Consider the following 13,571-nt stretch of genomic DNA (forward strand, 5'->3'; position numbering starts at 1 on the left):
TCACCTGGCGCGACTCATTGGCGGTCTGCTGCCGACGGTGATGTGCGCAGTCATGGGGATGCGAGGCTGTGGCTGTCGACGCCTAGGTAGGTACTCGGCAGCAACACAGCAGACCTTGCTGGCCCTCCCTTTCCGCCTGGGAGCGACCTCTTCCAGGGGCCCAGCAGGTCATACGGGAGGCTGCCGCTGCAGCTACCTCCTTCAAGGACTCTAAGGCCTTGTTGGAGCACCCGCTGGTCTAAGTCCCGCCTCCCGTGCCACCTTCCTCCGCCGGGTGCAGCCTACACCCGAAGTCTCGCCGGCTGGCTTCGCCGCTTGGTAGGTAGGCGGAGGAACAGGTCCGCCAAGGGTAGGGGCAAGGAGCAGTCCTCGACTAGCTCCCAGCTCGCTGGCGCCGGAGGTCTGCCCCGACCTCCCGTTAACCCATCAGGCTGCCGCTCAAGCCGTGTGTCACGCTTCCAGTCAGCTCCGCTACTCGGGTCTACACACGCCAGCCCTACCCCATATCCCAGTGGGAGGCCGCTCTCTCTATTCCTGCCGGAATGGGAGAAGGCTACCAACAACGCTTTGGTGCTGGCCACGGTCAGCATAGGCCATCTCCCACTGTGGAAGCGAGGTCCGCCCGACTTCACCGGGCATACGCCGTGACTCCGGTGCCGGCCATGTCAAGCCAGGGCGACATATTGCGCGACGAAGTTCAGGCTCTGCTGGACAAGTCCGCTAATCGAGCGCATTCCACCGGAGAGGAACAGGCGGATTTTATTCCACGACTTTCTCGTTCCGAAGAAAGACGGCGGGTTCCGTCCGATTCTCAACCTCAAGGGGTTGAATCGCATGCTCGGTACCATCCTTCAAGATGGAGACACCGCGCCGGTGATCTCATCTGTTCAGCCCGGCGCATTGGCTCACGCCAATCGACCTAAAGATGGATGTGATTCTGCATGTACCCATACATCCATCGCTCAAGCAGTACCTTCGGTTCTCTTTACGACGGATGTATTACCAATTCAGGGTGCTCCTTCGCATATCGACTGCCCCAAGGGTGTTCACCAAGCTCATGTTAGTCCCAGCTACCCTAGCTCGCCTGCAAGGAAGGCGCTTGTTACCCTTACCTAGACGACTGGTTGCTCGGAGCACTAACACAGCCAGCGAAGTCAAGATGCTACTCACACAGTGATAGACATTCTAACTCGACTGGGGTGGATCATCAACCTCAAGAAACCGACCTGGTACCCACCCAGGACTTGGTTTTTCTTGGAGCGATTCCAAACGAACAAGGATCTCGCTTCCTTGTCGCCCGACCGGGTCACCAGAGTTCGGGAGATGGTATCTTCATTCCTCTCCCAGCCCCAGGCACCAGCACGGACTTGGCTCCGCCTACTGGGCCATATGGCTTAATGCGATCTCTGTAGTGTGGCGGGCGCTGTTGAGGATGCGCCCCATACAGCAAGCTTTGGCTCGGCTGTGGACTCACACGGAGGATCTGGAGCGCAGTCTCACAGTCCCCGAAAGTGGTTGACACCTCACCTTCAGTGGTGGACAAATGTCGGAATCTCACCAGGGGGTCCCTTGGAAATCCTCGACGCCAGCCTCTCACAGTTCAGACCGACGCGCCCCTCACGGGCTGGGGTGTTCTGGGCAGTCTGTCGGCTTCGGACTCTGGTCCGAAGCGGCCCACCTTCACATCACGTGTTGGAACTGAGAGCTGTGCGGTTGGTATTCGAAAGCTTCAGAGAGCATGTCCGTGGCCAGGTAGTCCGCCTTCAGTTAGACAACCAGACGGCCATGTCGCGACATCCTGAAGCAGGGAGGCACGGTGGTGTCCCCAGCGCCTCCGGGAAGCGTGGGACTTTCTCCTCTGGTGCTTACTTCCAGTACGCATTGTCAGGTACTCCCTGTTTATCTCCCCGGGCTGAGAGCGTGCGAGCAGATGCGCTCTCGCCGGATCCTGGCCCCGCACGAGTGGATGCTCGACAGGCAGATATTCACAGTAATCTCCCAGTTGTACGGGTCGCTCGAGGTGGATCTGTTTGCGCCCCGGGCGGACGCATCAGACACCCGTGTTCTGCTCTCGGATACCGGACCCAGGGCGCTGGCTGGCCGACGCTTCTTCCTGCTGGATTGGACGGGCAAAGTGCTCCATGCTCGCCGTTACCACTCATTCCCCGTGTCCTTTCACAGCTGTCCACCCAGCCAGCTCGGCTACTTGTGCTACTGGCACCGCTTTGGTCATTACAGAGCTGGTTTCCGTAATTCTCAGGTTTCTGGCTCAGCCTCCTGTTCTATTACCTTTGGCGACCGGACATTCTCACTCAGAACGGAGCCCACCCAAATCCACGGATTCAGTGGGTGGCTTGGCCTCTGTCAGGTCTAACCTCGAGGCACGCTGAATTCCTGCAGCAGTTGCAGACACAATTCTGGCTTTCAGGCGGGATTCGACAAACGCTCAGTATGAGGATAGGTGGTCCCGCTATCGCGCCGCTGGTGTTCAGATAGGGGATTGCAGATCCCTTTTCTGCGGATTTAGTCCGAGTATTGGAGTTTTTGCAAGCTCGCTTGGAAGAAGGCCTGGCGGCCGACCATTCGCGGCTACTCCACCGCTATTTCCACTTTTCACACCCCTGTCGATGGTGCTCTTCTGGGGCAGCACCCTCTCGCATAGCGCCGCTGGCGCTGAACGGATTCGACCTGCTCTCAGGCTTAACCAGTCCACCTTGGGATTTGTCGATCGTGTTTTCGATTGGCTGTCCGTCCCACTTTTCACACCTATCGGCTATTTCCATTCAGTTGTTGACCTGAAAGCTGTTTTTCTGGTGGCGGTAACATCTGGTCGTAGGGTCGGCGCATTTACATGCTATGTCGTCCGACCGCCGGGCGCTGACTGTGTTTCACACGGATCGTGTCAGTATTCGCCTCCCAGATACTTACCGACCGAAGGTCGATCATCACGCTTCCATGTGACAGCTCCTATCGAACTTCCTACTCTTACCCAGCCTTCCACATCGGGGACCACTCCTACGAAAGCACTCACCCGCTGGATGTCCGTGAAGACGCCAAAGTCTATATCAAACGAACGCAGGGAATCCGCACGGGTACCCAGCTGTTCTGTTGTTACGGTGGCGGAAGGCTGGTCTGCCAGCCAGCAAGCAGACTTTGTCTCGCTGGCTAGTCTCGTATTTGTGTGCGCTTATCAGGCTAAGGGCAAGCCTCCCCTGAGGGGTTGAAGGCTCACTCGGTCAGGGCAGTAGCCGCCTCAAAAGCTTTTGCATCGGCACTCCCCATTGAAGAGATCTGCTCCGCTATATTTGGAGCCGCCAAGCACGCTTATACACCATTATCAGCTCGACACGCATTCCCGTAATCGCGCGAAGCTTTGGTCGTACTGTTCTCTCCAGTGGACAGTGTCCTGCCACCCTGACCGAAAGTGAGTCTTGGTTTATTGGTTTGTTTTGACGCTTACTGTACAATAATTCCATTATTGACATGTCTGCTACTGTGTGCTCACTCAGAGAACCTGTACCCCTTTCGATTTCTACGGAGTTACTATATCGTTAGTGAGTGGTATTTTGCATTCCCCCACGGTGCTCTTATGTAAAAGCCACTTAGTGGGTGGGGATTCATTGACATTCGCACTACGTGCAATGTCTCATTATGCTAGTGAGGTCGCTCTTTGAGCACAATTCCTCCCTGTCAGTTCCTCCCATAATGCCTCTCGCGAAGCTTAAACTGGGACAAGTGACAGGTGAGTGTTATGGCGCCTGTTCAATTTTTTTCCATGATAATGATCGCTATATTTGTGTGTGCTTGACAGAATTCCTCCTCCCTGGCCTCCGGTCTTTGGGAGTCTGTGTTTATGCATAATATGTACCCCAAGGACGATCTCTCTGAAAGAATTAACCAAACCTGCAGAGGTTTTCAATTCTTTGAAGAGAGTCGCCCTTGGGGTAGGGCCTCCGCCCCCCGCAATTCTGTTCACTGATATATTCAGCAGAAGGAATGATGATACGGGTCTAGGAGCCTACCCAGTTGGTGCGCATGCTTAAGGGAGGTAACTCCGTGAGGTAGGGTCCCGATAATAAATAAAAGAGTTTATTTATTGTTCAATCTTTTATTCAAAAACATTGATACAACTGTCACAGGACATTTTTCAGCCGGAAAATGCATAAATACCCCAAGGAAATTCTCCAAGGACCTCTGCAGGTTTGGTTAACTAGACAATCTGTTTCAAAGAATTGAATTCAGCTCCTGCTGCAGGTTTGATGCTGAAAAGTTGGTCCAACATGGACATGAATGAAATATTCCATTCATCAGCACCTTGTGTGAATGTTGTGGCACTCAGAGTATAGATTGAACAAAACATTATACTACAGTTATTTTGCTCCATTTGAAATGCCACATTGGATTCAGTTTTGAGATAGAAATTGGTGTTATTATCAACTTTAGGAAGTCAAGTCAGGGCTGCGTTTTTGGTTTCAGTTCCATGAGGAGTTTGAGAAGTATGCCTTCAGTGCACGGGAGGTGGAGGCAGTGTTTGACACAGTTGTCTCCCCACAGGTAGGTGTCGTGCGTGGACCCTCATCATATACACATTGAGTTGTATGTTCAAGTTCATTCATCATTGTTGGGAAGGTTCAGTTATTTGTAAAATGTTGATTCACCCAAACTTCGCAAGTGTCAAGGACAGTTTTGTTTTGTGAAATCTCAGTATCTCACTAACATGGAGATCAGACGTCATTCCCTCTTGGAACAGTGAATATATCTTCTTTGGGAGACCAGCTGGAGGCGGTTGGATGTAAGTCTGACTGATGCCATGATGGTGTGGAATAATGCTCATGCTATCAGCCACCAGTTGGGCCACTGTGATAAATCTCATTGGGATGTTGTTGAGGTATACTCTATGATATCATTGCATCTAACACCTGTGAAGATCCGGTTTAGAATTGATCTTCAGTAACCCATGCTTGTCGTAAGAGGCGACTAACGGGATCGGGTGGTCAGGCTAACTGACTTGGTTAACACGTGTCATTGTATCCCAATTGCGTAGATCGATATTCATGCTGTTGATCACTGGATTGTCTGGTCCAGACTCGATTATTTACAGTCCGCCACCATATAGCTGGAATATTGCTGAGTGCGGCGTTAAACAACAACCAAACCATTGCATCTAAGAGTGATGTCATTCTATTTCTTTGCTGTTTGGGCAAATGTTACATATGGTTCTAATCACCAACTTTTGCAATTTTTCTATTGTCTTATTGATCACCTGTTGACCTTTCAGCTGGACAGACTGGCCATTGAGGGCGTCTACTCTGCCACACCTTTGCTCAAGCTTTTCAGTGTGTGGACCAGACACATCAGGTAATAGCCCGCCTCATATATGTCATTCCACACATACACCAGGATATAGTTGATTTATTGTATACATTTCGATACCTATATGCCCCCTTGTCAAGAAATTGTATTCAGCTGGCCAAGTTGTATTCTCAGCCACTACAGTTATCAACAGCGTGTGCACAAAATAGATTGTTGTTAAATTATAACAAAAGTAACTTAACATGCAGAATCTTGTTTTTAGCTTATATTTATCATTGATATTCCATTTTTGGAAGAGCAAGAAACTTTAAAACAATATTTAAAGCTGTTTTGTGGTGTGCCATGTAAACAACACCATGGCCGTCGCAGCAAAGATCAGTGGCTTCTTTGTTGGGTGTCTGTTAGATGAAAGACAATATAACCCTACTGACAGATTGATGTCAGCTTTTTGTGACATAAAGGTGACAGGAAGTACATCACACGTTTATATATTGCTGCTATATGTGCTAAACGCCTTAAAAACGCCTGCTAGTTGCCTGAGTGAGTGAGTGGGTGAGTTAAAATCTGACTGTTATGATAAATGTATCGAAAACAAGATGTCTCATATAATGTCCAATGTTCCTGTATTCTTCAGATATTTCTATCTCCTGACAATGCCAACCAAAGAAGCACCAGAGTTAACTCCCCTGTCAGCTGTGTTTTCACTTCTTAATGCTAAGGGTTGCAATTCCAAAGTGTCCAGCCTCATTCTGGAGATGGTGGACAATCTTCTCTCTTTGGAGGAGAGTGAAGAAGGGGAGATAATGCTGAAAAACCTTTCTGAGGTTGACAGGGAAAACTATCTGGCATGCAAACAAGGTAACATGAAATCCTGTTATCATTTTGAAATGTTTCAGTGTTACGGAACATAGCAGTATTTGCAACATTTATCCATTTCAAATTTCAAAGGTAACAAGTTCTAAAATCCCCCATGTTATTGTTTTCAGAAGTTTAAAAGTGTTATCGGCTGTAGCAATTATTCAGATAATTTCTGGTTTTGAAGAATATGGCACCAACGGGCAGTTCTTGCAATATTTTGTGACATGGTTTGGATCAAAACAAGAATGAAGTGTCCATTTCATAAGATTGCAATATGGGACCATGTTAATAGTCGCCTCTCAGTAATAGGGTTTTTGGGGGGTTTGGTTTGTTCCTTAATGCAGCACTGAGCAATATTCCAGCTATATGGCGATCTGTACATAATCGAGTCTGAAACAGACAATGCAGTGATGAACAGCATGAGCATCGATCTAAGCAATTGGGATACGATGAAACGTGTCAACCCAGTCCGCTAGCCTGACCACCTGATCCAAGTTGCCTCTTACGACAAACATGGGTTGCTGAAGGCCAATTCTAACCTGGATCTTAATGGGTCTCAGTAATAGGGCATGCACAGGCCTAAGAAAAGGCCAGGAATAGGCCTTGCATTATAGAGTTTAAAGGCCTTGAATTTTTGTTATACAACTTTAAAAAATATATTCAAGCAATGTTACCCTTGTGATTGTGTTGTGTTGACTGAATCTGTTGTTGATGTAGATGACAGCGAGTGTGGGGTTGGTCTGCTCCGTCCCTACATCCCAGATGTGCTTGTGTTCCTCAAGAAGTCCATACAGTCCATAGGTTCCTCTCTCTCCAACAGGAAGCAAGGCTTTGTTACAGAACTCAAGATGCTAGCCAAGTAGGTTGAGTGGCATAGTGTCATGGTGGAAATCTCACTCTTTTCTTTATACTTGACATTTTTGCCTTAACCTGGGGAAGTTGCGTTTTGCATTCATTGTGTCCTCTTCAAATATCACCTTTTTCTTTTTTAACCCCCACAACAATGAAGTTGCGGGGGATATAGAAACGAGTTCCATCCGTCCGTCTGTGCGTCCGTCCTTGCATCACACTTTGTGTGAAGCATATCTCCTAAACTATTCGTGATAGCTTAACCAAACTTGGTACACATGTCAACCATGATCCTTAGATGTGCCTTTTGGGGGTTAGATCCAGATATGAATTTTATTTTTTGCTGTTTCCATGGAAACATGTCTTAGGCTGTGACTTTGAGGATGTCATATTGTCCGGAGCAGATCTTCCAAACTATACATGCTAGTGTCATCAAACTTGGTACATATGTCAAGCATGATCCATAGATGTGCCATTTGATGGTTAGACCCAGAAACGAATTTTATATTTTGTGGTTTCTGTGGAAATGTGACTTAGGCTGTGACTATGAGGATGTCATCTTGTTGCATTTCCATGGAAACAAGTTAGGCTTCAACTGAATTTGTTGGTAGTGCTCCTTTCTGGAGCAGATCTTAAAACCTTTCAATACTCTCCTTCCACTTTGCTATATACACTCCAAAACATTTGACATAATCATAACTAGCAGACATGTTCATATAGAGTATTTTGCCGTTGCGGGGGATATTGTTGACTTTGTCTTCTTGTAGTAATTGCTACTTATGTTTTTGTGTAATCTTATGCAGCTGTTTGCAGACTCATTGTGCATAGACAGTTACTTTTATGTATTTGGGGGCCATTTTTTCTGGAAGGAAATATTCAAAATTTCTTATAGGTGTAAAATATGGAATGTCTGACCAAATATTGACATGTGACATGAGTTGATTCATGTTGTGTGATGTCTTGTGTTCCTCAGAGTCAGCTGTCATGTGACGTCTGATGACCAGTGTACGCTGCTGTGCTCGATGCTCCTCCCCTTCCTGGATCAGAAGGTCAAACGGACTATGGTGAATATGCTCACTCTCTGGATGTTTGTGTGAAACTCGACTTCTGTGTGAAACTCGACTTCTGTGTGAAACTCGGCTTGTGTGTGAAACTCGGCTTATGTGTGAAACTTGACTTGTGTGTGAAACTCGGCTTGTGTGTGAAACTCGACTTCTGTGTAGTTTAGATTTTTGTAAGAAACTAGATGTATGTGAGCAACTAACATGTTTGAGAAACATGACGTGTGTGAAATTAGACTTAGGTGAGAAGCTTGACTTGTGTGCAAAACTTGTGTGTGAGAAACTTTACTTGTGTGACTGATGTGTGAAACTGGAACTGTGTATGAAACTTACTATATGTGTGAGAATACTTGCATGTAAAACTGGACTCATATGTAACAGTACAAATCAATATGGAAATTAAAAATTGATATTCTTTTGTCAGGATGTGGAAGAGAATGTACTGAACAGTATTGTCAATCTGACCAAGGTACTTCAGTCTCCCCGGGAATTCTACAGGTAATGGTTATTGTACATATGCAGATACTGCTTTTTATAGACTATCAGAAAATACTAGAGAATCTGGCTCTTGAACAGTTTCTGTCATTATTCACGTTTTCACATGAATATAATTTGTAATAAATTGTAGGCATTGCGATACAGTAGTTGTACATTGAAGTATTGTATCATGATCGTTGTATTGCGACACAGTGCGTGTTGTAATTGTTATACCACAACTGGATCAAACCGGTGTCATGAAACAGAAAAACCTTAACACAGGTGTTTAAGAAAGAACGTGAGTGCATCAATATATATTATTTCTCTTTGAATTATTAATTACCTTGTTTTACAAGGAATCAAAATGAGATGTGTCATATGATTTTACTTGAACATAGGTGTGTCAGGTAGTCATAGCTTTGAATGTTGTATTGTGATGTCCAAGATTATGTGTTCTGTGTTACAGACCAGTGTCCAAGCTGTTCTCCGTCCTGTGTAACCGACAGTCCAGGAACCAGCTGTGTACTATACTCAAGGTAACTCAGATTGATGAGCGTGGCACATGAGTAGATCTCCAGATTATGTTAACATGTACTACATGTAGACATCCCTATACTTTTACTTTTAATGCAGGTAGAAATCTTACAGTGATGATCATTCCACTTTTTGTTCTGTATTGGTGTGATGTGGAGAGGTCAACATGTATTGACAATTTCAAGCTGCCAGGGTGAGTGGTCTGAGTCATTACACCAAACTAGGAGCATTTCTTGAAGACATCGGGGCCTTGGGGTAGTCTAGTGGTTAAAGTGTTCGCTCTTAATGCCGAAGACACATGTTCTATTCCCCACATGGGTACAATGTGTGAAGCCCATTTCTTGTGTCTTTCCGCTGTGATATTGCTGGAAGATTGCTAAAAGTGGTGTAAAACCAAACTCACTCACTATTTACCAATTTCCTGTCCACTTGCAGCAGTTTTTGGGTTTATACTTGCCTTCATTCTTGAGGATTCTTGATGGCAACTCAGCAAAACTGCTAAAATTTGTATAACTGATACCTGTGTTTCATTTCCTTTTCTAATCATAGTTTTGAAGTTATCACACATTTTTGGTTGTTCCAGACAATCGGGGAGAAGTGCCCCGAGTACAGAGACATATCGCTGGTTGTTGAGAAGGTGAGCATTCTTACAGTAACTTGTCTGGAATAGGTTGGTAATGGCATCTTGGATAGGCAAGATTTGTCAGCAATTCTAATCTTTTTTAACTAGATCCTATATGATCCATGAAAGTTGTTCTCATCGGAGGGCTGAGTATCTGTCCTTAAGCTGCGTTGTTAGACCAGTGATGTAAGTTGCAGAAATTCACTACATGTCATGGCTGCTAATCCCATTTCTGTCCAGATTATGAACAACAATTGCCAGGATGTTGACACATTTTTATACTTTGAGATGTGATACTTAATACAGAGTATTTTTATTCATCAAGAAGATATGCAAGGTTCAAATCCCGTTTAACAAGGAATTCCACACTGTAGCACACACTGTCATTCATGATAAACTTTATTTCCTGAAGTTGACTGCTTGTTCTCTTTGCAGCTGAATGCCTGGAACCCTCGTCGGGCAGATGAACCGAACTATGACGTCCGTCTAGAGGCCTTCAACAAGTTCAATGATACAGTCCGTGGGATGACCATTATCAATGTGGATGCTCTCATTCCCATCATGCACAACTGTTGCCACTTCATCCTCAAGGTGATGCTTTCAGTGGTCATAGATAATTAAAGAGTGCATAGTTAATATCACTTAACACCGGGCTAACCAACATATGGGCTTTGCTTGTTTTTTTTGTTTACATGTTTGTATACCATCAAGTTTGAACCAGACAATCCAGTGGTTAACATCATGAGCATCCATCTGTGCAATTGGGATACGATGTCATGCATGAACTCAGTCAGGAAGAGTTACTACCTTACCCTTCTTGTGTCACTTACGACAGGCATTGGATGTTGAAGACCAATTCTAGTCTATGTTGTCATGGTGACTGAGAGCCTTGTTTACTCAGTGCATGGTGTATATGTGATTGGAGTGCCACCTGGTTTAGCATGCTGAGTGAATCTGTGATCAGGATTAACCAGCTCCACATCAGTTTGGTTGTATGGAACATATGTAAGTTGCAAGAAATAGTACCAAACTGTAAGCGCTGATAAAGCACCTTTATGTAGCTTGTTATTAGCCAGTGAAGATCTGGATTAGAACTGGCCTTTAGCAACCCATGCTTGTTGTAAGAGGCGACTAGCGGGATCGGGTGGTCATGCTCATGATGTCAATCACTGGATTGTCTGCTCCAGACTCGATTATCTACGGACAGTTGTCATATAGCTGGAATGTTGGTGAGTATGGCGTTAAACAACAAATAAACAAACAAATAACTTGTTATTAGTTTGACATCATGAGAATCAATGTATGCACACAACATCAGCATGTATCCATCATGTTGTATGGGTCATATGTAAACAACATGTGTTAAAATTGATCTTGGGGTGGTGGGGTAGCCTAGTGGTTAAAGCGTTCACTCGTCATGCCACAGGCCTGGATTCGATTCTCCACATGGGCCATGATATTGCTGGAATATTGCTAAAAGCGGCATAAAACCCGAACTCACTCACTCACTAACATTGATCTTCTTTTGCTTGTCTAGGTAGAGGACATGTCTTTAAGGGACAACTCAACATTTTGTCTGGTAACCATAGTTACACAACTGACAAAGACTGACTTCAACCAAGATGTGTTCCGTGAAGTGGTCACTCAGGGAGTGCTGCCCATGGTCAAGTCAGGACTCTACGACAAGTCAGAGGTGAGGCTGCGAGTTACACTCTCAGTTAAACTTGCAGACAGTATTCATGTGAGATGAACATATGGATGTAGCGATGTACAAGTTGACAAAGGTGGTCACTTGTTAAAAAAAAAACACCTTTGTAACAAGGGTCATGCATTATGTCATGTATCCAGGTGCAAAACCCTAACATCATGTGTCTGCTGCGCACTAAATTTTATTTAAGAAGATATTATTTTTAAACTTCTCCTATCTCAGGGTATGCACCTCTCTTCTTCTACGACCATGTGTGGAAATGTGCTGTAGGCTAAGTTGAATCAAATCTTTATGGCTTCTGACCCACCTGACCTCTGCCCCCACTCCGATAGCAAGTTGACAAAGATGGTCACTTGTTAAAGAAACCCCACAATACATAACAAGTAAATTAGTCTTAAACAGTACTAGTAGAAGAGACCAATTTGGGTTCAAATGAAGCTGAAAATATTTTTACATAACATATGTTATATTTGGGATTACACTTTCTCATGTTATATTTGGGATTACACTTTCTCAGTGGAAGTCATGGTGAGATGGCTGAGTTGGTGAGATAGATTGGTGAGATGGCTGCTGGAGTTGGTTCTGACTTTGTGTGCTGGTGATTAGGTGCCAGACTCTGAGAGTGTGGGTTTGGATTCCGCATGGGACTGAACCCAACAAGAAGTATTAAAATCTGTACTTAACTGAGAAAGTGTATCCCAAATATAACACAGGTTACTTTACACTTTCTAAATGACATTGTGTAATCATCCAATGTTTTGGATAATTGTTGATGCATGAAGAAGCATGTGGCTATTTTTCATACATTTGATCTTGGTTCCAGACTGTGAGGCATGAGTTCCTCACCCTGCTGGGGGTGTTGGTGCGAGCGTTTCCTGACCACCCCACCTTTGAGGGTCTCATTGGGCTCAGTGATAAAGAGATTGATTATGACTTCTACGAGAACATCAAACATATCCAGGTGAGAATGTTCATTTGACTGGCAACGGTCAACGTCAATACACAATGTTCTACTTCTTGTACTATGGGGCGGTTGGGTAGCCTAATGGTTAAAGCGTTGGCTCGTCACGCCGAAGACCTGGGTTCGAATCAAACCAAACTCAGTCAGTCAGTCTTGTACTATGTCCCTGACCCTGTAGCTGATGAAGTGAGTCATGTGTAACTCAGGGAAGTCAGATATTCTGGGAATACTGTCATCTTTTTGAGCATCTTCTTCTTGAAGTTGAAGAAGTGTGTGAAATAAATACAGCAGTGTGTGAAATAACCACTAGCCCGTGGCTAGTAAAAATCCAGTCGGGCGAGTAAATCTCCTGAGTCACTGGCCCAACAAGTTAGTGAATTTCATGGGATCATTTTGTAAATATATCACTCTCCCCGACTTGTGAAGTTATAATACACTTTTAAATCCTGCAAGAATATGGCCTGATGAAAATGTTCTTCATATTAGCACCTTAATGATGAAACCCATGTCATGCCGACAATATCTTATTCTCCTCTATTTTTGTCATCCTTTGCTTAGTTTCTTCACTCAAATTTTGGGCTGGTGAATTATTTTGTGGGCGAGTAACTTTTAGGCATAGCTTGCCCGAGTGGCTAGCAAAGTTTGGACACTTATTTCGATCACTGGGCTTCAGGTGTTCATGTCATTTTGAAAGGCATTCATGTCATCTAAGACGCCATATGTACTTGCAAGTGTTGGATTGCCTCAGTTTTAAGCCTGTGCTTCTGTGTTTTACCAAAGAAGTAAATGACTGAGATGTGGATTACTTTTGGCTTCCTCACACATTAAGATGACACATAAGGATCTTATGGCAATGTTTTAAGTAACCATAATCCCAGGCTACCGAAATAATGTGTGGAGCTTGGTGTCAGATGATAAATAGACAAGGGTATGAATACTGATGGTTACCTCTTGCTGGAACCGGGCAATCACTGTTTGCTTGTAAGCAGAGACTGTATTGCAAACCTGACATATAAAGGGCCATAGTGACTTGTACTGTCTATGGATGCAGGTTATCAACATTTGTTCATTTGTTTGTCCGTCCGTCCGCCCATCCATCCGTTTGTTCATTTGTTTGTCCGTCCACTTGTCCATCCATCCATTTACCACCTATGTCATCCACCCGTGAAGATCCGGGGTAGAATAGGT

The 13,571-nt window shown here is 45.0% G+C and overlaps 1 protein-coding gene across 1 annotated transcript in view; it reads left to right on the top strand.

The window, feature by feature from the left end:
* LOC124265848 (small subunit processome component 20 homolog) overlaps window positions 1-13,571 on the top strand; it is a 132,286-nt gene that overhangs the window by 73,995 nt on the left and 44,720 nt on the right. The window contains 11 exon segments of the mRNA XM_046700690.1: window positions 4,477-4,554; window positions 5,279-5,358; window positions 5,948-6,171; window positions 6,889-7,030; window positions 7,994-8,084; window positions 8,506-8,579; window positions 9,025-9,094; window positions 9,676-9,729; window positions 10,150-10,305; window positions 11,252-11,407; window positions 12,246-12,383. Of these exon segments, the coding sequence (XP_046556646.1) occupies window positions 4,477-4,554; window positions 5,279-5,358; window positions 5,948-6,171; window positions 6,889-7,030; window positions 7,994-8,084; window positions 8,506-8,579; window positions 9,025-9,094; window positions 9,676-9,729; window positions 10,150-10,305; window positions 11,252-11,407; window positions 12,246-12,383 (1,263 nt within the window).

Source organism: Haliotis rubra, unplaced genomic scaffold (genome assembly GCF_003918875.1).
Source record: "Haliotis rubra isolate DU_JTF1 unplaced genomic scaffold, ASM391887v1 Scf999, whole genome shotgun sequence".
NCBI lineage: Eukaryota > Metazoa > Mollusca > Gastropoda > Lepetellida > Haliotidae > Haliotis > Haliotis rubra.